General features: G+C 47.3%; 2 protein-coding genes across 3 annotated transcripts in view; one reads left to right on the top strand and one right to left on the bottom strand.

Moving 5' to 3' along the window:
* Positions 1-11973, top strand: part of LOC149441361 (membrane progestin receptor delta-like) — a 33921-nt gene extending 21948 nt beyond the window's left edge. For both annotated transcript variants that reach the window (XM_089657438.1, XM_089657437.1), the window contains one exon: positions 52-11973. In XM_089657438.1, coding sequence (XP_089513564.1) covers positions 52-323 — 272 coding nt within the window. In that variant the 3' untranslated portion in view covers positions 324-11973. The remainder of the gene's footprint in view (positions 1-51) is intronic.
* A 1815-nt stretch (positions 11974-13788) lies between these two features.
* Positions 13789-19046, bottom strand: LOC149441360 (osteocalcin-like). Its single transcript, XM_089657436.1, has 4 exons — positions 18892-19046; positions 17707-17748; positions 15828-15894; positions 13789-15009 (listed from the first exon to the last, which is right to left on the bottom strand). Exons 1-4 carry the CDS (start codon positions 18950-18952, stop codon positions 14877-14879), a joined length of 303 nt encoding a protein of 100 aa, XP_089513562.1. The 5' UTR covers positions 18953-19046; the 3' UTR covers positions 13789-14876.
* Between the last annotated feature and the right edge of the window lie 7629 nt (positions 19047-26675).

Genomic DNA, 26675 nt, shown 5'->3' with positions numbered 1-26675 from the left:
AGGTATATATGACTTTTTCCCTTTGTTTCCTAAAAATATACTCCCTTGCAGGCCATAGTCACCAGCTCTTCCACATCTGTGCCGTCATGGGGACCCATTTCCAGTTGGAAGCCGTGCTGACCGACCGGTTGTCTCGCAAGTCTTGGCTCAGCGTATACTCCGAGACGGACTCGCTGGCGATTACATTGGGCGTCGTGGCCACTTCATTGATAGGAAATGTCATCCTCATCTGTTTCTTCACAGCGACTTTGCTCTGGTCGCCTCAAGCCAACTCCATTCTCCAAAACAACATCCCAGGAGAGGCTAAAGCCAAGGAGCATTGACCATTGCTACTACCCCACCCAAGAACTTTGCAGACATTCTCCATCTGCACGGCCAGTCCTCATCTCAGCATTAACAGCCATAGGGTTCCCCCCACCTTCTCAGCCTCAGGGCCAAACATCTTCAAAGCTCGTTTCTTTTTTGGCAAAGAAATTACGCAGATATTTTACTTTCTGAAAAAAAAAAAAAGGGCAGTGCCATGTACAACTTCCCCCCACTTTTGTACTCAGTAACCTACTTTAGCCTTGGCCAAATTCAATCTTCAAACTTAAATTGAGAGATTGACCTTGAACCCAACTCAATGGAAGGATGCAGTCATATCCAATATTGATTCAAGCCGTTATCTGCATGCATGAAACAGGCGATGAATATCCCGTTTTTCCCTCAAGCTTTACAAAAATGTTCTAAATTTTGTAGTAGGCGCATGTGGACCTACTTTGGACATACCACCATTGTCCTCTCCTAAGGTCTTTGTTGACTCATCTGAGGTGGACAACTGACACCTAACAGATGTGAGGAGGAGACGTGAGTAGGACAAAGGAGGTATGTCCTACAACACGTAGAGGAAGGTCCTCTTCTGTCAGTCGACGTCCTCTTCTGTCCTCTTCTGTCAGTGTGGCGGTGTCAGAAGGTCCTCTTCTGTCAGTGTGGCGGAGAGCTGCTTCATCCTGGATTGTCTGTTGGCCATTTTGAAGACGTTCTTCAATTTCGAGCTCCTTGCAGTTAGGTTAGGAAATATAATCAGCGATTTAGGTCATGGCTAGGAGGCCGTGTCTCATCACACAATGGTGCCACTGAAAATCTGCCACGACCCACTGATACTGTAAATATTTAGCAATCAATCTGGCCACTAAGACCACCATCGGTTGCGTTCAACATGGTGCCACACTCCTATGTGATTATTCTGGTGTATCAATCGCGGGTGATTGTGAAAAATAATCTCAACGGATCTTCAGTTGTGAAATATTGCAACGACATCCCACCACAGGAAGCCGAGAGCTATGTGACATCTAAGCCCTTCTGTGAAGACAGTTGTTTTCAGAGGGACTGGGTCTTGAGCAGGGGCGGACTGACAACTCATGGGGCCCTCGGGCAATAGGGGAACATGGGGCCCCTGTGTCCTTACCACACCCAAAAAAGCCTATAAAAGGTACCAGGAGCATCTCATGGGGTCCCCTACTGACCCCCGGCCCTCGGGCAGTGCCCGAGTGCCCGAATGGTCAGTCCACCCCTGGTCTTGAGGATGGAGCCACCATATCTTCTCAGAGAACTGATTAGATATCTGTAGCACCTCCTCTGACCGATCGAAGTACATTGGTATCAGACAAGGGTTTGGACCTCACACAGCCCTCAAATCTCTTGTGGAAATGAATTACAGAACCCTCCATTTTAAGTCTACGGAAAGATCTGAACTATTTTTTTTTTCCCTGGAAAGCCTCTAAAGCTGAACTCCAGGCCGATATAAAAGACACAAATTATTGCAACATTATGGATCTTCGTCAAGGGTTCTATTAAAAAAAAAAAAAAGAAGCAGAAGGATTCAATCAGTTGTGCTACAGTGCTCATGTGCTAACAAGGAACATGCTGATAGAAGGAGAGAGCAGAGTTACAAAGAGATGAGCTTCTCCTTTCACTATCCAGTCTTGGGCAGGGGGGGACAAGACCTGTAGGTGTCATATAACTGCAGCAGAGAGAAATCAGGTCTCTTGCCTTGCCAGACAGGGCTTCGGAGCTATGTAAATCTCATAACTGGATGGACATGAAAACACATTCTTTGATAGGTAAAGCAGCTCTCCTATGTATAAGCTGTTTGCCTGGAGTTCAGCTTTAAGCTATGGAAATTTGGAGCGAGTGGTGTCCTCTCGTTTTTTTTTGGTTAAACTCTTGGTGAGGCTACTAGTTGATTTTCTGGTTATGCTCTTGGTGAGCCTCAGCATTTCATTCTCCTTTGTTAGTTCTACGATGTGATGGAAATATAGGATTTTCAGCTTCGGTAGATGTTGGTGGGATGATTTACCCACTGACCCCTTGAACCTCTTGGGTTCTCCAGACGTAGGGTAATCGAAACAGGTCAATGAGATCCATCTGGATGTCCAACTGAACCTCCAAATCAAATATCTCCCTTTTCAAAGATCCTGAGGGATCTAAGGAGCCGTGTTCCGCTCTGTACCATGTACTATAACCAAAAGAGTTGATTTTTTTTGCCCGGGTCTGTCTTTAAAAAAAAAGCTTTTAACCTTCTTTTGACTTGCCGGGAAGGGATTTTAGCAGCTGTTTGGGCAGCCTGTGAACGTCCAGTACCACCCTGGGCCTCGGAAGAGGAAAATATTTGTCAGTAAATCCTCAGTGGGGAGGAGGAGGAGGAGAGCTTGTGTAGGGTCACGGAATGTTCAAAAGTGGATAGGAAAATGGATTGTGTGGGATTGCGGTTTGCCGGTCTGGGCTGGCCTACATTAACCCTTTTGTGGTGTCACATGCGGCTAGCTCGTAGTCACATGAAGGGTTAGACCGGATGTTTTGGATAAGTAGGTTTGTCTATTTGTATGTGAGATGTAGAAGAACATTAGAAGGAACTTTGTGTTGGAGTAGTCGGAAAGGGATTTTCTGTTGTTGTTGAGTAATTTCCTGCGTACCTAGGCACCTGAGAAAACAGTAAATTGGTAGTCTATTACTTGTGTTATCATCTGATGTGTCCTTCAGTTTTCAGGTGGTCAGAATGGTTTTGATGGTTTTGGTATTTTGCTAGCAGGGTGGTACAGAACAACACCGAGGGTGACTAGTACTGTGCCATAGAGCTAGCTATTGTTAGAGGCCCAGGGGTCAAATTAAAGCAGACCTACAGTCAACACTGAAGCCTATCCAGTTTGACCTCTTCTTCTTCCTTGCCACCATATGCAGTAAAAGAGTTTAGTGCTCATCTCCTAAAAAAAAGTGCTCCTCAATGCTTTCTTCTGGTGTACGTGGGTGACAAGAGCTTTCCACCAAAAGGTCTTGGAGTGTGGCCTTCAGGCAAAGCCAGTCAAGCAATGTGGTTTCCACCAAAAGGGCTTGGTGTGTGGCCTTTAGACAAAGCCAGCCAAGCAATGTGGTTTCCACCAGAAGGGCTAGGTGTGTTGCCTTCAGGCAAAGCCAGCTAAGCAATGTGGTTTCCACCAAAAGGTCTTGGTATGTGGCCTTCAGGCAAAGCCAGCCAAACGATGTGGTTTCCACCAAAAGGGCTTGGTGTGTGGCCTTTAGGCAAAGAAAGCCAAGCAATGTGGTTTCCACCAAAAGGGCTTGGCATGTGGCTTTCAGGCACAGCCAGCGAAGCAATGTGGTTTCCACCAAAAGGTCTTGGTATGTGGCCTTCAGGCAAAGCCAGCCAAACGATGTGGTTTCCACCAAAAGGGCTTGGTGTGTGGCCTTTAGGCAAAGAAAGCCAAGCAATGTGGTTTCCACCAAAAGGGCTTGGCATGTGGCCTTCAGGCACAGCCAGCGAAGTAATGTGGTTTCCACCAAAAGGGCTTGGTGGGTGTCCTTTAGGCAAATCTAGCCAAGCGATGTGGTTTCCACCAAAAGGTCTTGGTGTGTGGCCTTTAGACAAAGCCAGCCAAGCAATGTGGTTTCCACCAAAAGGGCTTGGTGTGTTGCCTTCAGGCAAAGGCAGCCAAGCAAGGTGGTTTCCACCAAAAGGGCTTAGTGTGTGGCCTTCACGCAAAGCCAACCAATTAGCCACGGTCGTGTCACTGGTAAAATCTGTTGTTCTGTAGAAGTTGCTATCTCAAGCTTGAGCTTGCTCTGGGAGTGGATGGGTGCTGGCAAGTTCATTAGCCACATAGTTCCTGCCAAAATGGCTTGAGCCGTGGCTTTTAGGCAAAGCCATTAGATCGATGGTGTTCATGTGACCGATGCCTCCAAAGTCCAGCCCATAGTCATATGGATTTTGCTATAGTTGTTTGAGGTTCAAACCCAACCCGCGGCTCTGCCTGAACACTGCCTTCCCCGTCACTGGAGATCATATCTGAATTACCAAGACTAGCATCATCGGAACGGGCAACCATTTAACAAATGATTTTACTGTCTATGGCCATAGGGCGGCAGGGAAGACTAAACAAGCCAGGCTTACAAATTCCCCCATGCAATCACTGGATCATTTTTAATTTTCTGTAAATGCCGAAAAGCTTTGCAATTGCATATTTGCTGACTGTCCCGATTTGTCTGGGACACTCATTGGTTTTGAAAAGCTGTCCCATCACGACCTTGTCCTGGGCTGCATTCTGGGAATCAAGGTCGGTCATGGATGGTCAAGTGCTGGAGGTGCCCACACAAAATCACAGACATTCAAATCGATGTGACTGCTCTGCTGCCAGGGGGCTGAGGCTCTCAATGATTGGTCGAGACTTGGGGACGGCCTGTGGTCGACCTCTGAGGTGAGAGGCTCAGCGTCGAGCTGCAGGGAGGTAAGAGGTGTGGAGATGATGATAGTAGATCCCAGGGGAGGAGCATATTATCCCTTTCGTTGCCAGAAGATCCCTGATGGAAGCACCTGATTAACCTTCTGGTAGGACTTTGCCCATAACAACGGAATGCCCCGCCCCTGATTAAAGTGCGTGCTCTGCTTCCAGTTACTTTCTAGACCTACGGGAGGAAAAAAAAGGCGTCCTGAAAAACTTTTTGGAAATGGCGGAAGCTGTGCGGATAAAGGTCTTGTGGCTGAACGCCGGACCTGTTTCGGGTCTCTGTCTGCGATTTAGAAATTTTTTTCCAGTGTGGATCGTTAACCTTGCTTAGTACACGCCCCCTTCTGAGCACAAAAGGTATTGCTTTGTTTTTGTGGTTTCCAGTAACCTGAAGGAGGAAATGCCCTTTGGGAATTTTGCAATCTGCTTGTCGGAAAATTGTGCAAAGGAGAGAATATGAAATCAGAACTGAAGTTTTTGCAAGAAGTGTTGGTGTCTAGAGCAGGGCCGGATGTGGCCCTTTGCTTGCCCCTTGCTTGCCTTTATTTGGCCCTTTGGGGCACTATTCCTTACACTGACACCAACAATGGGGTGCTATTCCTCCCACTGACACCAGAGACAGGGAATTATTTCTCCCGCTGACACCAACAACGGGGTACTATTCCTCCCGCTGACACCAGAGACAGGGAATTAATCCTCCAGCTGACACCAATGATAGGGCACTATTCCTCCCACTGACACCAATGAAGTGGCACTATACCTTCCGCTGACACCAACAACGGGGTACTATTCCTCCCATTGACACCAACAATGGGGTACTATTCCTCCCACTGACACCAGAGACAGAGAAATTAACTCTCCCACTGAGACCTATGATGGAGCACTATTCCTCCTACTGACACAGAGACAGGCAATCAATTCTCCCGCTGACACCAATGATGGGGCACTATTCCTCCCGCTGACACCAATGATGTGGCACTATTCCTCCCACTGACACCAGAGACAGGGGATCAATTCTCCCGCTGACACCAACAATGGGGTACTATTCCTCCCACTGACACCAGAGACAGGGAATTAATTGTCCAGCTGACACCAATGATGGAGCACTATTCTTCCCACTGACCACCAAGCCATTGTTTCCTCCCACCATTGTCAGTGGTCTGTTGTTGCCATCTAGTGGTAAAAATATATAATGATTGTTGTCAGTGGTCTGTTGGTGTCATCTAGAGGATAAAATGTGTAATGACTGTTGTCAGTGGTTTGTTGGTGCCATCTTGTGAATAAAATGTATAATGACTGTTGTCAGTGGTCTGTTGGTGCCATCTAGTGGATAAAATCTATAATAACTGTTGTCAGTGGCCTGTTGGTGCCATCTAGTGGATAAATGTATAATGACTTGTCAGTGGTCTGCTGTTTCCATCTTGTGGTTAACATGTATAATGACTGTTGTCAGTGGTCTGTTGATGCCATCTAGTGGATAAAATGTATAATGACTGTTGTCAGTGGTCTGTTGGTGCCATCTAGTGGATAAAATGTATAATGACTGTTGTCGGTGGTCTGTTGATGCCATCTAGTGGATAAAATGTATAATGACTGTTGTCGGTGGTCTGTTGGTGCCATCTTGTGGATAAAATATATAATGACTGTTGTCAGTGGTCTGTTGGTGCCATCTAGTGGATAAAATATATAATGACTGTTGTCAGTGGTCTGTTGGTGCCATCTATTGGATAAAATGTATAATGACTGTTGTCAGTGGTCTGTTGGTGCCATGTTGTGGTTAAAATTTATAATGACTGTTGTCAGTGGTCTGTTGGTGCCATCTTGTAGATAAAATGTATAATGACTATTGTTGGTGGTCTGTTGGTGCCATTTAGTGGATAAAATTAATAATGTCTGTTGTCATTGGTCTGTTGGTGCCATCTAGTGGATAAAATGTATAATGACTGTTGTCGGTGGTCTGTTGGTGCCATCTTGTAGATAAAATGTATAATGACTGTTGTTGGTGGTCTGTTGGTGCCATCTTGTGGACAAAATGTATAATGACTGTTGTCATTGGTCTGTTGGTGCCATCTAGTGGATAAAATGTATAATGACTGTTGTCAGTGGTCTGTTAGTGCCATCTAGGGGATAAAATGTATAATGACTTGTCAGTTGTCTGTTGGTGCCATCTAGTGGATAAAATGTATAATGACTGTTGTCGGTGGTCTGTTGGTGCCATCTTGTACATAAAATGTATAATGACTGTTGTTGGTGGTCTGTTGGTGCCATTTAGTGGATAAAATTAATAATGTCTGTTGCCATTGGTCTGTTGGTGCCATCTAGTGGATAAAATGTATAATGACTGTTGTCAGTGGTCTGTTGGTGCCATCTAGTGGATAAAATGTATAATGACTGTTGTCAGTGGTCTGTTGGTGCCTCTGGTGGTTAAAATGTATAATGACTCTTGTCAGTGGTCTGTTGGTGCCATCTAGTGAATGAAATATATAATGACTGTTGTCAGTGGTCTGTTGGTGCCATCTAGTGAATGAAATATATAATGACTATTGTCAGTGGTCTGTTGGTACCATCTAGTGGATAAAATGTATAATGACTGTTGTCAGTGGTCTGTTGGTGCCACGTAGTGGATAAAATGTATAATGACTGTTGTCGGTTGTCTGTTGGTGCCGTCCAGTGGCTAAAATGTATAATGACTGTTGTCAGTGGTCTGTTGGTGCCATCTGGTGGTTAAAATGTATAATGACTGTTGTCATTGGTCTGTTGGTGCCATCTAGTGGATAAAATGTATAATGACTGTCAGTGATCTGTTGGTGCCATCTAGTGGATAAAAATAATGTCTGTTGTCAGTGGTCTATTGGTGCCATCTAGTGGATAAAATGTATGACTGTTGTCAGTGGTCTGTTGGTGCCATCTTGTAGATAAAATGTATAAAGACTGTTGTCAGTGGTCTGTTGGTGCCATCTTGTGGTAAAAATGAGGTACTGTCATTTCTTGTTTCCCAGCGTTGCGGTTGAGCGCGTACTGGAATATATAGCAATAAAAACTATGACTGCACACTTCCATTGCTCCATCAGCATAACACATTATTTAATCACGATGAATATGACGCTAACTGCTGCTGAACATCATACAGTTGTACATGGCACCGCTGTATCTTCAGTTTTCCTATATAGTTTACAAATGCTGCTTTTATATTATTATCAACGAGTTAAAAAAAAAATAATCCTTTATCTGCAGGTTAATATAATTTTTTTTCTGTGCAAATAGAAGTAATTATAAGCTAAATACCTTTTTTTTTTTTTTTCAGGACTTGTTTTTTATTCTCAATTATTCGCATCGCGATTGTGTGCCTTCACCATACCGAGCTTCGTTGAATGTATTTTTTTTTTTCTAAGTACTAACTGCAAAAAAAAAAAAAAAAAAAACAGATTTTATTTTTCCGACGCTCATGATGTAATTTTTTTTATTAACTGTACTAACAGTTTGATTTTTTTTTAAAATGAAACTTGTTTTTGTATGATTTTACATTTGATAACGTTTTAGCAAGGGGGGTGGGGGCTGATTCAAAAGTCATTTCTATGGGGTACATTCCAAAGTCTGTCCTTTCTATAGCTTCTCTTTATCATAACATGAATGGATTATTGAATTATATATATATATATATTTTATACATATATATATATATTTTATACATATATATATATATATATATATATATAAATATACATATATATCAATCATATATGGACTGAGAAGCATATTCTAACTTTTAGGGGTCAGCAAACTTCAGCACTCCAGCTTGTTGTGTTCCCATGAGGCATTGCAAGACTTCAACAACCCCCATGACTCCCAGAAGCAGAAGCATGATGGGATTTGAGTCATATCACTAAATAATAAAAGGCAACATGGGGATATAAAATTAAAAAGAAGAAGTAAAAAAAAACTTTTCCCACTTTTCTCAGTCAAAAGTCCACCGATTCACCATGGGTTTCAGGAGTGCGATTCTCGTAACAGAAAACAGTCCAACTGCAACGCGGACTTAGAGAAGTCCCAAAAAAGAAGGGGTTACCATAAGAGGACCAAGTGGTTTGACTAATGACAACTTATTGTATAAAATTCAGTTACAAAATTCTAATTCAAGAAATAAAAACCCACCTCCAACCTTCAGGAATTAAAAATGGCAACGTTGTCATATAAGCACCGGATAGCAGCTGCTCACGCACGTCCATCCACACAGATCCAAATAGAGCCAAAGGACTACTCCACCATATCCTCCAATGGGTTCAAACCAAGCCTGCATGGCTTATAATGGCTTTAAACGACAGGACAAAACTGTCCAAATAAAAAAAAAATTAGATGGTATCCTCAAAGATTTGTGTAGAAGCCTATGGATTGTGTGGATGGATGTTTGTGAGCAGCAGCTGTCCGGTGCTTATATGACAACATTGTCATTTTTAATTGGTGAATGGTGGAGGTTGTTATTTTTCTTGAATTTGAATTTTATAATTATATTTTATCCAGTAAATTTTCATTAGTCAAATTGCTTGGTCCTCTTACGGTAACCTCTTCTTTTCGGGGCGTCTCTAAGTCCGTATTGCAATTGATTTGAGTTATAGGTCCAGGAAAAAAAATGAAGACTGTTTATAACATATACTGTATGCCATAGAGGTGCCACTTTCCCAGCATTCCAATGGGCACCTAAAACTCGACCATTCAAACTGGTGCCTAGCATTCCAGAATAGAGCTTTGAAATGTTTCTGCTGCTTTTAAAAAAAAGCTGGTTGTCTGACTGTACTTACCGTACAGGTTTGATGAGACCACGATACCACGTCATGACCAGGGGTGGACTGACAACTCATGGGGCCCCCAGGCAATAGGGAATTATGGGGCCCCTGTGTCCATGCCCACAGTCAAAAAAGCCTATACAAAAGGTACCAGGGGCATTTCATGGGGCCCCCTACTGACCCAGGGCCCCGAGTGCTCGAATGGTCAGTCCACCCCTGGTCATGATGCAGCCAGTCAAATGTAAACTGCCGTTACATGTTTGTTTCGGTTCACTTGAGTGCCGTTGGGTGACATAGGTTGGTAGAAAGCTATACAAGGTGGTATCAAAACGTTACAAGACTAGTTTTGTAACACACCAATAGATGGCAGCACAAGCACATCAGTGTGCCAAAAGACAATGTCCTGTGTACATCGGGAGCTGTGCAACTGGTACTATTCTAAACACAAGCATTACCACGGCTGCTATTCCATCATGGACAGCAAGTTAGGACAAAAAGCAAAGGGGAAATTCTGCGTGAAACGGGGCAAATCTGCCAGAGAGACGTTTGACATGATTCGGCAAGTTGCTGCAACGAGTCGTTCGAGGTGATCTGAGTGGCACATGCGCTTCAAGAGTGGAAGAACATCACTGGAAGACGACGGGAGCTCAGGAAGACCTTCAATGAACTCAACCCCCAAAAATGCCCCTCTTCCCGAAAATGAGGATCCAGTTCAAAGGTCAGCGTCAAGAGCGGAAGAACATCACTGGAAGATGACAGGAGCTCAGGAAGACCTTCAACGAGCTCAACCTCCAAAAATGCCAACTTTCCGAAGATGAGCATCTAGCTCAAAGGTTGGTGCCAAGATTGGAAGAACATCACTGGAAGACGACGAGAGCTCAGGGAGACCTTCAATGAGCTCGACCCCCAAAAATGTCACTCTTCCTGAAGATGAGGATCCAGTTCAAAGGTTAGCGTCAAGAGCGGAAGAACATCACTGGAAGAAGACGAGAGCTCAGGAAGACCTTCAATGAGCTCAACCCCCAAAAATGCCCTCTTCCCGAGGATGAGGATCCAGCTCAAAGATCGGCATCAAGAGCGGAAGAACATCACTGGAAGATGACAGGAGCTCAGGAAGACCTTCAACGAGCTCAACCTCCAAAAATGCCAACTTTCCGAAGATGAGGATCTAGCTCAAAGGTCGGCGTCAAGAGCGGAAGAACATCATTTGAAGACGACGAGAGCTCAGGAAGACCTTCAATGAGCTCAACCCCCAAAAATGCCACTCTTCCGGAAGATGAGTATCCAGCTCAAAGGTCGGTGTCAAGAGCAGAAGAACATCACTGGAAGACGACAAGAGCTCAGGAAGACGCTCAACGAGCTAAACCCCGAAAAATGCCCTCTTTCCGAAGATGAGGATCTAGCTCAAAGGTCAGCGTTTTGCCAACATTGTGGAGATCCAGTGATTTGCCCAGTTTCACGCAGAACTTCACATTTGCTCTTTGTTCTAATTTGCTGTCCATGTTGAAAGAGCGGACGTAGTAACGCACATGGTCAGAATAGCACCAGTGGCACAGCTCCCGATGTACACAGGATGACGTCTTTTGGCTTAATGACTTATGAAGGTCGGCACGCCCTCTGTTGGTGTGTTACAAAACTAATCTTGATACTTTTCGATACCACCTCGTACAAGTGCCTTGATTTGCATGATCAAAATCGTCCTTCCACCATAATTTCTTCATGTAGATCGGACCTAAGCGATTTTGTTCTCAATGCCCCAATTCTAACTTGTGTTCCCCTTGTTCCTTAGGCCTCAGTCTGCTTCAGTATGTCCTGAAGACCTGAATCAACTTTGCTCCCACAATGACACCCTCCAATGTCAGTAGACCTCCCCTCTCCTGCTCCATTAAGTTGTGGTCACTCCCGTCTACCATGAAGCTACCCCAAGTTCCTCGTGCCTTGTAGCTCCAGGGCTTTCCTAATCTTGGGCTTTCAAGGGTACATGGGCCTCATTTCCTCCCAGAGTCCCAAGATCAGGACATCCTTGTCCCCTCTCGTCCTTGTCCCCCTTGCAACGTGTAGATATAGAACACAACATGGAACGCTAACAACGTCTAAACACGGCCAAACTGACCTTCATAACGGTTCCATTAATTCTCTAATGCTTCTACTCAAGAGGTAGGTTTTCACGCGAGGGTGTGTTAGAGAGAGGAGACAACTGCTTTCTATCGATCTCCTTAAAAATATATAAAATTTACTAAAAAAAAAATAAAATAAAAGCAAACAGGTGACCTGCGGTTAATACTGAGCTGTTGGCGTGACCTGGAGCCTTTCCGTGTCACATTGGAGGGCGGTCAGGCTTCGTCACGGCTAGTAATGGTTTGTTGTAGAGAAAGTCATGTGGATAATATTCTGTGGTAGGAATAAATATAACCCCGGGGGAATGAAACACATCGAAGTCTTGTGTTTATTTTTGCCTTTCAGGACTGTGTAGGATGAAGAGCGATGTTCTGCAGGTCTCTAGTGCTGTGTTTTCGTAACCAAGGTGCCATGGCACCCTGGGGTGCCCCTTGGGTCTCCCCAGGGGGAAGCAAGCAGGAGACTCCGTTTGTCCCGGATCAGTGATGGATAAAATGACTTTGTGATATGTATAGAGGGTACTCTGATGTGATGGGGGTCTCATGTATAGAGGGTACTCTGATGTGATGGGGGGGCTCATTTATAGGGGGTACTCAGATGAGATGAGGGGGTCTCATGTATAGGGGGTACTCTGATGTGATGAGGAGGTCTCATGTATTGGGGGTACTCTGATGTGATGGGGAGGGTCTTATGTATAGGGGGTACTCTGATGTGATGGGGGGTCTCCATATATAGGGGGTACTCTGGTGTAATAGGGGGTCTCATGCATTGGGAGTACTCTGATGGGACGGGGGGGGGGGGGGGGTCTCATGTATTGGGGTACTCTGATGTGATGGAGGTCTCATGTATAGGGGGTACTCTGATGGGATGGGGGGGTCTCATGTATTGGGGGTACTATGTGATGGGGGGGTCTTATGTATAGGGGTACTCTGATGAGATGGGGGGCTCATGTATAGGGGGTACTCAGATGTGATGGGGAGGTCTCATGTATTGGGGTACTCTGATGGTATGGGGGGTCTCATGTATTGGGGGTACTCTGTGAAGGGGGTCTTATGTATAGGGGGTACTCTGATGAGATAGGGGGCTCATGTATAGGGGGTACTCAGATGTGATGGGGAGGTCTCATGTATTGGGGTACTCTGATGTGATGAGGGGGGTCTCATGTATTGGAGGTACTCTGATGTGATGGTGGGTCTCCTATATAGGGGTACTCTGATAGGGGGTCTCATGTAGAGGGGTACTCTGATGTGGTGGGGGGTCTCATGTATAGGGGGGTACTCTGATGAGATGGGAGGCTCATGTATAAGGGGTACTCAGATGTGATGGGGAGGTCTCATGTATTGGAGGTACTCTGATGTGATGGGGGGTCTCCTATATATGGGGTACTCTGATGTAATAGGGGGTCTCATGCATTGGGAGTACTCTGATGGTACAGGGGGGTCTCATGTACTGGGGTACTCCGATGTGATGTGGGGGTCTTATATATAGGGGGGTGCTCTGATGTTATGGGGAGTCTCATGTATAGGGGGTACTCTGATGTGATGGGGGTCTCATGTATAGGGGGTACTCTGATGTGATGGGGGTCTTATTTATAGGGGGTACTCTGATGGGGGGGCTCATGTATAGGGGATACTCTTATGTGATGGGAGATAAACTGCAGAATATATCAATATGGATCTGCCAGGAGGGGGATGGGATGGAGCGATGTTCTGCAGATCTCTAGATGGAATAATCTGCAAAATATATCAATATGGATCTGTCAGGAGGGGGATGGGATGGAGCCAGGGGTGGACTGACCATTTGGAAACTCGGGCAGTGCCCGAGGGCCCGGGGTCAGTAGGGGGCCCCATGAGATGCCCTGGTTTCTTTTTCATAGGCTTTTTTGAGTTTGGGCAAGGACACAGGGGCCCCATGATCCCCTATTGCCCAGGGGCCCCATGAGTTGTCAGTCCGCCCCTGGATGGAGCGATGTTCTGCAGATCTCTAGATGGAATAATCTGTAGAATATATCAATATGGATCTGCCAGGAGGGGGATGGGATGGAGCGATGTTCTGCAGACCTCTAGACACCAGTAATGGAAGGAATGACATTCTGCAGATTATCTACACAGAACAACGCAGACACGTGATAAAGTCATTACATATTTATTCATATTAAACAACATCCATGAGCAGAAGTCCACATAGCACCATACTGATAGGCAGCGATAGAAGCAAGCCTGAAAAGTGGGTCCACGCTGGGAAATCGAATTTCGGGCTGTTTGTCAGTTTGGGGCCCACACAAGGTCCCCCCCCAAAGGACCCGGCCGCCCTGCCTGGATTTTCCACTCACCTGCCTGCCCCCCATTGCACACAGAACTGAATACAAGGATATGATATTGATGGAGACCGAAGGCCTGGGCTGCGATTGGCTCACATACAAGCAGGAAAATGCAGGTAACAGAAGTAAAGCCCGTTTGTTCTTTTATTCGATGTAAGGCGTTTCCTGGCCTTTTGCAACCTATGGATCCCCATCTGGTTCACAATGACAAGCCAGAGATTGGCAAGGCAGGCTGGGACTTGTTGTTCCTCAAGAATGCTGGATATGAAAGGCTAGTCTAGAAAATTGCATTCTTCCCAGTCCTTGGTGAACTGTTTGCTCCACCAGCCGAATACGCCATTTTTCATATGTCACCAAGTGGCAGTTAGCTGTGTAAGGGGACCTGCCAACAGGGGCGGACTGACAACTCATGGGGTCCCTGGGCAATAGGGGATCATGGGGCCCACGTGTCCTTGCCCAAACTCAAAAAAGCCTATGAAAAAGGTACCAGGGGCATCTCATGGGGCCCCCTACTGACCCCGGGCCCTCGGGCAGTGCCCGAGTTTCCAAATGGTCAGTCCGCCCCTGCCTGCCAACATACTATACATGAAATGTCTACCCTGTGCACCGTGAGTCCAGGAGTCCTGACCTTTCCTGGTCCCACCTTCTCATACAGCATGCAAAAGTCTATTTAGGCTCAATCCTAAAACCCCATAACCGCCCCCCTCCCCCTCTCCCGTGTCCTATTCTTGCCTAGCTACATGAGGTAATGGCTACTTAGCTACAACATACACAAAGCAACGAGAGTGTGGCCCCTCCGGAAGCAGCTTCTGGCAACTGGCCGGCTTGATACGTTGTGAAGAAAGCAGGATAAGTGTAAGGTAACGTAGAAAGAAGAGAAGCCATGGTTCTGGTTCTTTAGACCGGGCCGTAGAAGCGTCTGTAGGCCTCCTGAATTCCGACATGGTCGGCCAGCTCATCGCAGCTTGGGTTGAGCTCACAAACTTCTCTCTTGGGTTCCAGAGGATCTCTTACGGGGGCTCCGAAGACCCTAGGCAAGGCAGAAAACAGAAGGTTACCATCATTGGGTCAACCAAGACGCTACAGAAGGCAAGGACTCAAAAAACGTTGATGGTCAACGGGTAGATGACCAGTTTGGGTGGATCTACAAATTCCAGGGAATCGGGGGAACTAGTAGGATGCAGAAAACAGAAGGTTACCACCATTGGGTCAACCAAGACGCTACAGGAGGCAAGGACTCACAGAAACGGTGATGGTCAACGGGTAGATGACCAGTTTGGGTGGTGCTACAAATTCCAGGGAATCGGGGGAACTACTAGGATGCATAAAACAGAAGGTTACCACCATTGGGTCAACCAAGACGCTACAGGAGGCAAGGACTCACAGAAACGGTGATGGTCAACAGGTAGATGACCAGTTTGGGTGGTGCTACAAATTCCAGGGAATCGGGGGAACTACTAGGATGCATAAAACAGAAGGTTACCACCACTGGGTCAACCCAGACGCTACAGGAGGCAAGGACTCACAGAAACGGTGATGGTCAACAGGTAGATGACCAGTTTGGGTGGATCTACAAATTCCAGGGAATCGGGGGAACTAGTAGGATGCAGAAAACAGAAGGTTACCACCATTGGGTCAGCTAAGACACTACAGGAGGCAAGGACTCACAAAAACGTTGATGGTCAACGGGTAGATGACCAGTTTGGGTGGATCTACAAATTCCAGGGAATGGGGGGGAACTAGTAGATTTGTAGTTGCACATTTGTTGGAGGTCCAATGGCTGGCTGACTATCACCAGGTCCAAGTTGGGCATGCTGGATAGCATAGAGGAGAAAACACAACACTTACGCATTTTGGAGGTTGCTACGTCGGTGTCTTTTGGCAAAGTTGGCGGCCTCTTGTCTAGAGATAAAAGCTGTCGGAGGGAAAAGAGAAGCATTACTGGTGAAAGAAGAAGACAGCAGATGTCCACCCCAACCCTTCTTCTCTCTTTACACATGAGATGCTAATCAGGGCTGGAAGATTTGGATACAGGGAGAAGATACCATGTCATAGAATGGGTGTACCACCCTGCATCTACTCTTTACCCCCCTTTCCTCTCTGTGCCCAGGGCAGCTGCCCCTTCTGCCCACCCCTTGTCTTGGCTCATGAGCAAAAGCTAATCAGGGCTGGAATATTTGGATAAAGATGCCATGTTATTGGCCGACATCCCACCAAAACCACAAAACATTTTGTAGCAAAGGGACTGTAGGGGGGAATGTAGGCAGTACCGGGACAGGGTCGTCCAGTGCCCAGGGCAAGGATCCAGAATTGTGCCCCCTACCCCACTGTTAATACATGGCCATGGAATGAGTGTACCCTGCATCTACTTTTTACCCACCTTTCCTCTCTGTGCCCAGGGCAGCTGCCCCTCCTGCCCACCCCTTGTCCTGACTTCACATACAGGTAGTGAAGAAAAGCTAATCAGGGCTGGAATAACTGGATAAAAGGAAGAAGATAACATGTTATAGAATGGGTGTACCACCCTACATCTACTCTTTACCCCCCTTGTTTCTCTGTGCCCAGGGCAGCTGCCCCTCCTGCCCACCCCTTGTCCCGGCTCTGCATATAGGTACTGAGGAAAAGCTAATAAGGGCTGGAATAATTGGATAAAGATGCCATGTTATTGGCCCACATCCCATCAACATTTTGTAGCAAAGGGGCTGTAGAGGGCAGGGGCGGACTGACAACTCATGGGGCCCCCGGGCAATAGGAGATCATGGGGCCCCTGTGTCCTCACCCACACCCAAAAAAGCCTATGAAAAAAAAAAAGGTACCAGGGGCATCTCATGGGGCCTCCTACTGACCCCGGGCCCTCGGGCAGTGCCCAAATTCCCAAATGGTCAGTCCGTCCCTGGTAGAGGGGAATGTAGGCAGTACCGGGACAGGGTCGAGAATTGTACCCCCTCCCCCACTGTTAATACATGGCCATGGAATGGGTGTACCACCCTGCATCTACTTTTTACCCCCCTTTCCTCTCTGTGCCCAGGGCAGCTGCCCCTCCTGCCCAACCCTTGTCCTGACTTCACATATACTGTAGGTAGTGAGGAAAAGCTAATCAGGGCTGGAATATTTGGAAAAGGAAGAAGATACCATGTTATAGAATGGGTCGTCCAGTGCCCAGGACAAGAATCCAGAATTGAGGCCCCTCCCCCACTGTTAATACATGCCCATAGAATAGGAGGGGCGCCCTGCCCAATCTCACAGTTGGCCTCAGACAGCAGATAGTCAGATGGGACGATATCCTACATCAACTTTGAACCCTGGGACACAGAACACATTAATAAAGTGGTGGTCGGGATCGCGCCGATATGACCTCTTCTGTTGCAATTGGGCGGGACTTGTTGAAACGATCAAATCACGTGACAACTCGCCCCGGTGTGACTGAGGAATAAATCAGGAGAAAATGGTGACATAACTGCTCCCACGGTGCTCTGGGGATCCTTTGCCATAGGTGCTACTTGTAGTGTGTTTATTTATCAAACAAAATAAATGTGTATAAAAAAGCAAAAACAGTACAAAATATATGATCGTCATACAACCTAATAAAAAGGCATGCTGTATGGTTCAATGTTACTCCGAGGGGGGGGGGGCTACCAGATCCTTGCAGACAGTCTACTGAGACACGTCACGGTGAACATGACCATAGATACTGATAATATGTAGATGAATGGAGACCTAAACTGACCTTCAGAGCTGCGGGAATCAGCCGGACTTCCACGATCGTGAGCTAGAAAAGAAAAAAAAGCACAGATGAGATCACTAGATAATTTCTCATTGTTACCAGGTCTGTACGCCCGCTGTGCACATTATGAGGAGTTCCCACCATCCCTGTGCTGAGTTCCCGGGTCTGTACGCCCGCTGTGCCCATTATGAGGTGTTCCCACCATCCCTGTGCTGAGTTCCCGAGACTGTACACCCGCTGTGCCCATTATGAGGGGTTCCCACCATCCCTGTGCTGTGTTCCCAGGTCTGTACACCTGCTGTGCCAATTATGAGGAGTTCCCACCATCCTTGTGCCGAGTTCCCAGATCTGTACACCCGCTGTGCCCATTATAAGGGGTTCCCACCACCTCTGTGCTGAGTTCCTGGGTCTGTACACCTGCTGTGCCCATTATGAGGGGTTCCCACCATCCCTGTGCTGAGTTCTCGGGTCTGTACCCTGCTGTGCCCATTATGAGGGGTTCCCAGCACCTCTGTGCTGATTTCCTGGGTCTGTACGCCAGCTGTGCCCATTATGAGGGGTTCCCACCACCTCTGTGCCGAGTTCCTACGTCTGTACACCCGCTGTGCCCATTATGAGGGGTTCCAACCATCCTTGTGCCGAGTTCCCAGATCTGTACACCTGCTGTGCCCATTATGAGGGGTTCCCACCATCCCTGTGCTGAGTTTCCGGGTCTGTATGCCCGCTGTGCCCTTGAGGGGTTCCCACCATCCCTGTGCTAAGCTCCCTGTTCTGTACACCCGCTGTGCCCACTATGAGGGATCCTGCCAGACGGCAAGTAGGCAACCCAATCCACCAGCTCCCACCTATAAATGAACTATCACGTTAGGATGGACAACATTGTATGTCATGATCCCTCATGACTGCATTAATAATGATGAACCTTACAAAGCCCCGCCCTCCAAGATCCGTGTACATGGTTGGGTTGGTTGTACAACTCTCCATCATGTACCAAACACTAAGCTAACCATTTTTGGTGGAATGACTCTCTAGGAACAATCCTAAAAATCTACCTGAAAAAGGTTCCACCGTTTCTATAGAGTGATGTGTAAAGAAGACAAGAGAGAAGGGTTCCGGAGATGCCCATAGGTTCTGGAGATGCCCATAGGTTCCAGAGATGCCCATAGGTCCATAGAGTGGTGTCCTTACCTCTACGTCCCATGCATACGACCACCAACCCAAGGAAAGCAGCGACTATGACCAGTTTCATGGTGCCAGTTCTTGACTTTTGCTCAAGCTCCCAGTCAGCTCTCCTCCTCTGGTCTCTATTCCCTCTGGCTGAGGCCTCGTACCTATATACGGGACGGTCTGGCACCCTCTGTGTCCCCACAGAGGAGGAGGGACCAGAGTTTCGTGGCACTTGAAAACAGAGATTACTTTTTTTTTTTTCCTAGTCGTAGATCATTTCACCAAAAATAGAGGACATCCTGAAGCCAGTGGGCTGAGGGGAGAAGTCCTTCTGTGCCAGTTGGCAAAGCACTCAGGAATCAATACAGTATGTGTTTATCTCGGTCAACGGAACGTCAAAACAGACAAGAGACGCTTTACTGCAGATCTGCTGCAAAGAAAATAACATCATTGAAGGATAGAATACATGGAAACATCCAGGTAGATCCATGCAGTTTGTAATATAACCAGGGTTCTGTGGAACCCTAAGGTTCCTCCAGAGGTTGCTAGGGGTTCCTTGAGATGTGCAAGGGGGGACTTCCCCACCTTGCATCCATGTGCTCCCAACAGAGCCCCGTCTCACATTCATGTTCATGTCCTGACCAATCATGGAAAGCCTTGGGCTTCAAGCGCTCACTCTTGCTGTGCAGGGGCTGTTTTGTACCCAAGAGATGATGAGGCTCCTCTGGGCTGGGCCAAGGCCTCCCTGCTAACCCAATGGGGCTCCGTATGTGAGGACTCCCTGTATCCCCCCCTATTGGTGGCCCTGCACATGGCTCTTGCATTTGGAAAATATTTGCTGATCTGGAGTTGAAGGGATTGAGTTGAGATCTATTTTGCTTACAAACATCTAGTAGAAGCACTGAGGATCATCTTAGTAGGAAAGACTCTCACCCAGGGTTCCTTCAGGAGTGGCTAAGGGTTCCTTGAGCTGTGGCTACATGAACTCCCATCTGGTGGTACCTGCTTAGTTCCAGATCCAACATCACTTGGCAGTGCCAGAAGCATGAAGGGAAGGGGGTCATTCTGGTCCACCCCACTTACCACCACCAATGACCCCTGATGGACTAACCTTACCAGGGGTTTCCGAATACCAGACTTTTTTTCAAAGGTTCCTCTAGGGCAGCCATTCTCAACCAGAGTTCTGTGGAATCCTAAGGTTCCTCCACAGGTTGCTAGGGATTCCTTGGGATGTGTTCAATTGGACCTGCATCGTTCAAGGATCAAAACCACTCTGGCAAAATACAAGGATCTTTTTAGCTTTCTCTAAGAGTAGCATTATGACCACCACTGTAAGGGGAGCAATTCTTCTCATCAGTGTAAGGGGAATTCTTTCCATTGACAACCAACATAAGGAACATTCTTCCCACTGATCACCAATGTAAGGAACATTCTCCCCACTGACAACCAAACTAAGGGGGCATAATTCCCACTGACCACCAATGTAGGGGGCATTCTTCCCACTGATTACCAATGTAGGGGGCATTCTTCCCACTGACCCCCAATATAAGGGACATTCTTCTCACTGATCACCAATGTAAGGGACATTCTTCCCACTGATTACCAATGTAGGGGGCATTCTTCCCACTGACCTCCAATGTAAGGGACATTCTTCCCACTGACCCCCAATATAAGGGACATTCTTCTCACTGATCACCAATGTAAGGGACATTCTTCCCACTGACCCCCAATGTAAGGGACATTCTTCCCACTGACCCCCAATGTAAGGAGCATTCTTCCCACTGACCCCCAATGTAAGGGACATTCTTCCCACTGACCCCCAATGTAAGGAGCATTCTTCCCACTGACCCCCAATGTAAGGGGCATTCTTCCCACTGACCCCCAATGTAAGGGACATTCTTCCCACTGATCACCAATGTAAGGGACATTCTTCCCACTGATCACCAATGTAAGGGACATTCTTCCCACTGACCCCCAATGTAAGGGACATTCTTCCCACTGACCCCCAATGTAAGGGACATTCTTCCCACTGATCACCAATGTAAGGGACATTCTTCCCACTGACCACCAATGTAAGGGACATTCTTCCCACTGATCCCCAATGTAAGGGGCATTCTTCCCACTGACCCCCAATGTAAGGGACATTCTTCCCACTGACCACCAATGTAAGGGGCATTCTTCCCACTGACCTCCAATGTAAGGGACATTCTTCCCACTGACCTCCAATGTAAGGGACATTCTTCCCACTGACCCCCAATGTAAGGGGCATTCTTCCCACTGACCGCCAATGTAAGGGACATTCTTCCCACTGACCCCCAATGTAAGGGGCATTCTTCCCACTGACCCCCAATGTAAGGGGCATTCTTCCCACTGACCACCAATGTAAGGGGCATTCTTCCCACTGATCACCAATGTAAGGGGCATTCTTCCCACTGACCCCCAATGTAAGGGGCATTCTTCCCACTGACCACCAATGTAAGGGACATTCTTCCCACCGACCACCAATGTAAGGGACATTCTTCCCACCGACCACCAATGTAAGGGACATTCTTCCCACTGACCCCCACTGTAAGGAGCATTCTCTCCAATTTGTAGGGAATTTTCCCATTGACCCCTGATGAATTGGTTTTAGGAAGGGGTTCCTCAAGACCTGAAAATTATTTCATGGGTTCCTCTAGGGAACCCTCTAAACTGTGAAAGGCTGCTTTAGAAGAAGAACCCACAAAACATACACTATATCACCAGAACCAAATACAATAAACGCGCTGCCTAAATATGACACATATACTTCGAGACAACTCAACAAAAAAATTAGGAATAGAACTTCAAAGTGAAAAATAACGTCCTCAGTGCCAATAGTCAGTGCAGGAGCTTCGGTGTCATAATAATAATTTATATATATACAGTTGTGTTCACAATAATAGCCGTGTGTTGAAAAAAGTGAATAAAGCTGAAAATCCTTCTAATCCTTTTATTTCCATCCACACAAATGCATTGGGAACACGACACATTCTATTCCAAATCACAACATGAAGAAAAATACATCAAATTTGTGTTGTTCCTCTAAAAAAAAATGGAAGAAAAGTGAATATTAGACGGTTCAAAAAAATCGCCGTGTTTGTATTCTTCTTTACAAACTCCAACATTCACTATATAAACTGAGAAATGTTTGAAGATTTTGCTTTCCTTTGAATGACTTCATGAATATTTGGTTGTAGTCGCACTGTTTCTGAGAACTGCTGTACATCTGTGTTGCATGGAGTCCCCCAACTTCTGGCCCCTGTGATCAGGTATTCCAGCCCAGGATGATTGGACCACATTCCACAGTTCTTCTCTATTTCTTGGTTTTGCCTCAGAAACGGCATTTTTGATGTCACCCCACAAGTTTTCTATTGGATGAAGATCCGGGGATTGGGCTGGCCACTCCATAACGTCCATCTTGTTGGTCTGGAACCAAGATGTTGCACGTTTACTGGTGTGTTTGGGGTCATTGTCTTGTTGGAACACCCATTTCAAGGGCATTTCCTCTTCAGCATAAGGCAGCATGACCTCTTCAAGTATTCTGATGTATTCAAACTGATCCATGATCCCTGGTATGCGATAAATAGGACCAACACCGTAGTATGAGAAACATCCCCATATCATGATGTTTGCACCACCATGCTTCACGGTCTTCACAGTGTACTGTGGCTTGAATTCAGTGTTTGGGGGTCGTCTGACAAACTGTCTCCGCCCACTAGACCCAAAAAGAACAATCTTACTTCCATCAGTCCACAAAATGTTGGGCCATTTCTCTTTAGGGCAGTCAATGTGCTCTTCGGCAGATTGTAACCTCTTCAGCACACGTCTTTTTTCCAACAGCGGGACTTGGCGGGGACTTCTTGCAGATAGCTTGGCTTCACATAGGCGTCTTCTAATTGTAACAGTCCTCACAGGGAACGTCACACCTTCTTTCATCTTCCTGGAGCTGATTGTTGGCTGAGTCCTCACAGGCAACGTCACACCTTCTTTCATCTTCCTGGAGCTGATTGTTGGCTGAGTCCGCCCCATTTTGGCTATTCTTCTATCCATTCCAATGGTAGTTTTCCGCTTTCTTCCGTCTTTCAGGTTTTGGTTGCCATTTTAAAGCATTTGCCATCATTTTATCTGAGCAGCCGATCATTTTCTGCACTTCTTTATATGTTTTCCCCTCTCCAATCAACTTTTTAATCAAGGTACGCTGTTCTTCTGAACAATGTCTGGAACGACCCATTTTCCTCAGAATTTCAGAGAGAAATGCACTGTAACCAGCATGTCCAACATTTGCTGCCTTCCTTCCTTAAATAAGGGCAATCATTGCCACCTGTTGTTCAAAGAATGAATGACCTCACTAATAGAACTCCACACTGCTATTATTTTGAACACGCCCCTTTCAATGAGTGATTCAATGACACAGAATCAGCAGCATGCATGTCATGACTGTTGGATTTCTATTACTCTACTACACCTGCTAGGAAATTATTTGCCATGTAGAAATATCATTTCCACCAAAAACAGTGATTGATCCGGTTAGTGATGTCTGACGGATATTATTTTGAACACAACTGTATATACATAAAATAATTTATATGTATATATATATATATATATATATATATATACACACATATATACACACACATATATATATACACACACACACACACGTACCGGAGTCAGTTGGCCGATCCGATCCTCGGGGGGTTAATGGGAGGTTTGGCAGAGTCCTGTGATTTGGTGGTATAATGCCATGTTGGGATGATGATGTAGAGAGCCGTGTGTTATTATCCCTGCTCCCCGTCTTCCTCTCCCTGTAACGGCGGATGCGTTTCCGCCTAGCGGTCAGACCTCAAAACGGGAAGCGGCGCTGGGCGGACTCCATGACCCGGGGTCACCTGGGTAGGAGAGCCCAGAGCCACGTCTTACGGAGCTGCTGCCCGGTGCCAACCAAGCGATGGCGCTCTCGTCTTTTCAGCGTCAGACTGGCTATGGGCACTGGGGTGGATTTACTAAAAGGCTGTGAACTTTGCAAGTGCAGTTGCTCCAGAACTTAGTAAATGAGGTGCAAGAACCCACCCCCACCCCAAAAAAAACCCAAAAAACAGCACTTTGCTTGCACATGATTGGATGACGGAAGTCAGCAGAGCCCCCCCGCGCAGCCGCTGCAGTCTATTTGCCTTTAGTACATCAACGCCATTGTCTTCCATATGCAGCCCCACAAATGGCGGAGCTCCGGTCTAAAGCCGGTCACGCGTGTTACATTGTATCAAAAAAGAAACATATCATCTATTGACATTGTAGCTAAACCCAAGAACAAAAGTTTATTATATTGCTGCTTACCTGTCCTTAGATGTGGCGGCTGCCTTTGTTTTTTTTTTTTTCCCGCTTTTCAGGATTTTTTCCCCCCCCACTTTCATCTGGTGATCCTGCCAGTAACACACTTCCTGTTGCGGGGTGACAACTCTCACTCACCTATATACAGGAGCAGTCCAGGAGAGGAATACTCGACACCCCGCCTCCTAGATTATTAAAAAGGGAGGGATTCTGTAGTCCTGAGAACAATGAGAGGTAGACGACGCAGAAGATGGGGTGCTCAATAGATTTCTGGCGGGATCGACAAGTATTTTCTAACCAATCAGACAGATATCACAAAGTACTGTCAATGGTATATTAAACCCTCCAGACAGGACTTTAGGAAGATCACTCGGAGGGTTAACTGCATCCCCTTCAATCACAGCAACACCCACGAGGCTGCGGCGGGGGCTCCTGTTCTGACTGCCAGAGGCGGTTTGGACGACAAGCCGGCAAATCACTGGAGACGGGTCCAAGGCCAGGACTGCGGGCTGCACCGTGCAATCAGGAAGGGGACGGAGTTCACGGCGGACCACAGAGCCCCGGGACATGGCGGAGGAATGTTTATGTAGTCTGCCGCAAAACACGTTCTATTTGAGGATCGCAGTGCATAGCTATGAACCCCGTCATCCCCATTAACCGCTTCCCTGCGGAAGGATCGCAGTACACAGCTATGAACCCCGTCATCCCCAACATTAACCGCTTCCCTGCGGATGGATCGCAGTACACAGCTATGAACCCCGTCATCCCCATTAACCGCTTCCCTGGGGAAGGATCGCAGTACACAGCTATGAACCCTGTCATCCCCAACCAACCGCTTCCCTGCGGAAGGATCGCAGTACACAGCTATGAACCCCGTCATCCCCAACCAACCGCTTCCCTGCGGAAGGATCGCAGTACACAGCTATGAACCCCGTCATCCCCATTAACCGCTTCCCTGCGGAAGGATCGCAGTACACAGCTATGAACCCCGTCATCCCCATTAACCGCTTCCCTGCGGAAGGATCGCAGTACACAGCTATGAACCCCGTCATCCCCATTAACCGCTTCCCTGGGGAAGGATCGCAGTACACAGCTATGAACCCTGTCATCCCCAACCAACCGCTTCCCTGCGGAAGGATCGCAGTACACAGCTATGAACCCCGTCATCCCCAACCAACCGCTTCCCTGCGGAAGGATCGCAGTACACAGCTATGAACCCCGTCATCCCCATTAACCGCTTCCCTGCGGAAGGATCGCAGTACACAGCTATGAACCCCGTCATCCCCATTAACCGCTTCCCTGCGGATGGATCGCAGTACACAGCTATGAACCCCGTCATCCCCATTAACCGCTTCCCTGCGGAAGGATCGCAGTACACAGCTATGAACCACGTCATCCCCAACCAACCGCTTCCCTGCGGAAGAATCGCAGTACACAGCTATGAACCCCGTCATCCCCAACCAACCGCTTCCCTGCAGAAGGATCGCAGTACACAGCTATGAACCCCGCCATCCCCACTAACCGCTTCCCTGCGGAAGGATCACAGTACACAGCTATGAACCCCGTCATCCCCAACCAACCGCTTCCCTGCGGATGGATCGCAGTACACAGCTATGAACCCCGTCATCCCCAACCAACCGCTTCCCTGCGGAAGGATCACAGTACACAGCTATGAACCCCGTCATCCCCATTAACCGCTTCCCTGCGGAAGGATCGCAGTACACAGCTATGAACCACGTCATCCCCAACCAACCGCTTCCCTGCAGAAGGATCGCAGTACACAGCTATGAACCACGTCATCCCCATTAACCGCTTCCCTGCAGAAGGATCACAGTACACAGCTATGAACCCCGTCATCCCCAACATTAACCGCTTCCCTGCGGAAGGATCGCAGTACACAGCTATGAACCCCGTCATCCCCAACATTAACCGCTTCCCTGCGGAAGGATCGCAGTACACCGCTATGAACCCCGTCATCCCCATTAACCGCTTCCCTGCGGAAGGATCACAGTACACAGCTATGAACCCCGTCATCCCCAACCAACCGCTTCCCTGCGGAAGGATCACAGTACACAGCTATGAACCCCGTCATCCCCATTAACCGCTTCCCTGCGGAAGGATCGCAGTACACAGCTATGAACCCCGTCATCCCCATTAACCGCTTCCCTGCGGAAGGATCGCAGTACACAGCTATGAACCCCGTCATCCCCATTAACCACTTCCCTGCGGAAGGATCGCAGTGCACAGCTATGAACCCCGTCATCCCCATTAACCGCTTCCCTGCGGAAGGATCGCAGTACACAGCTATGAACCCCGTCATCCCCAACATTATCCGCTTCCCTGCAGAAGGATCGCAGCACACCGCTATGAACCCCGTCATCCCCAACCAACCGCTTCCCTGCGGAAGGATCGCAGTACACAGCTATGAACCCCGTCATCCCCAACCAACCTCT

The sequence above is a fragment of the Staurois parvus genome, unplaced genomic scaffold (genome assembly GCF_062004578.1).
Source record: "Staurois parvus isolate SC_StPar_1 unplaced genomic scaffold, SC_StPar_1.0 ptg001000l, whole genome shotgun sequence".
NCBI lineage: Eukaryota > Metazoa > Chordata > Amphibia > Anura > Ranidae > Staurois > Staurois parvus.
The sequence above is the reverse complement of the archived record's forward strand: the minus strand, read 5'-3'. Positions and strand labels throughout refer to the sequence as shown.

Coding starts and splice junctions, on each gene's coding strand:
- LOC149441360 (XM_089657436.1), bottom strand. CDS start 18,952: ATGAAACTGGTCATAGTCGCTGCTTTCCTTGGGTTGGTGGTCGTATGC. Junction 17,749..18,891: donor CGTATGCATGGGACGTAGAG/GTAAGGACACCA, acceptor TTTCTTTTCTAG/CTCACGATCGTGGAAGTCCG. Junction 15,010..15,827: donor CGTAGCAACCTCCAAAATGC/GTAAGTGTTGTG, acceptor TGCCTTGCCTAG/GGTCTTCGGAGCCCCCGTAA.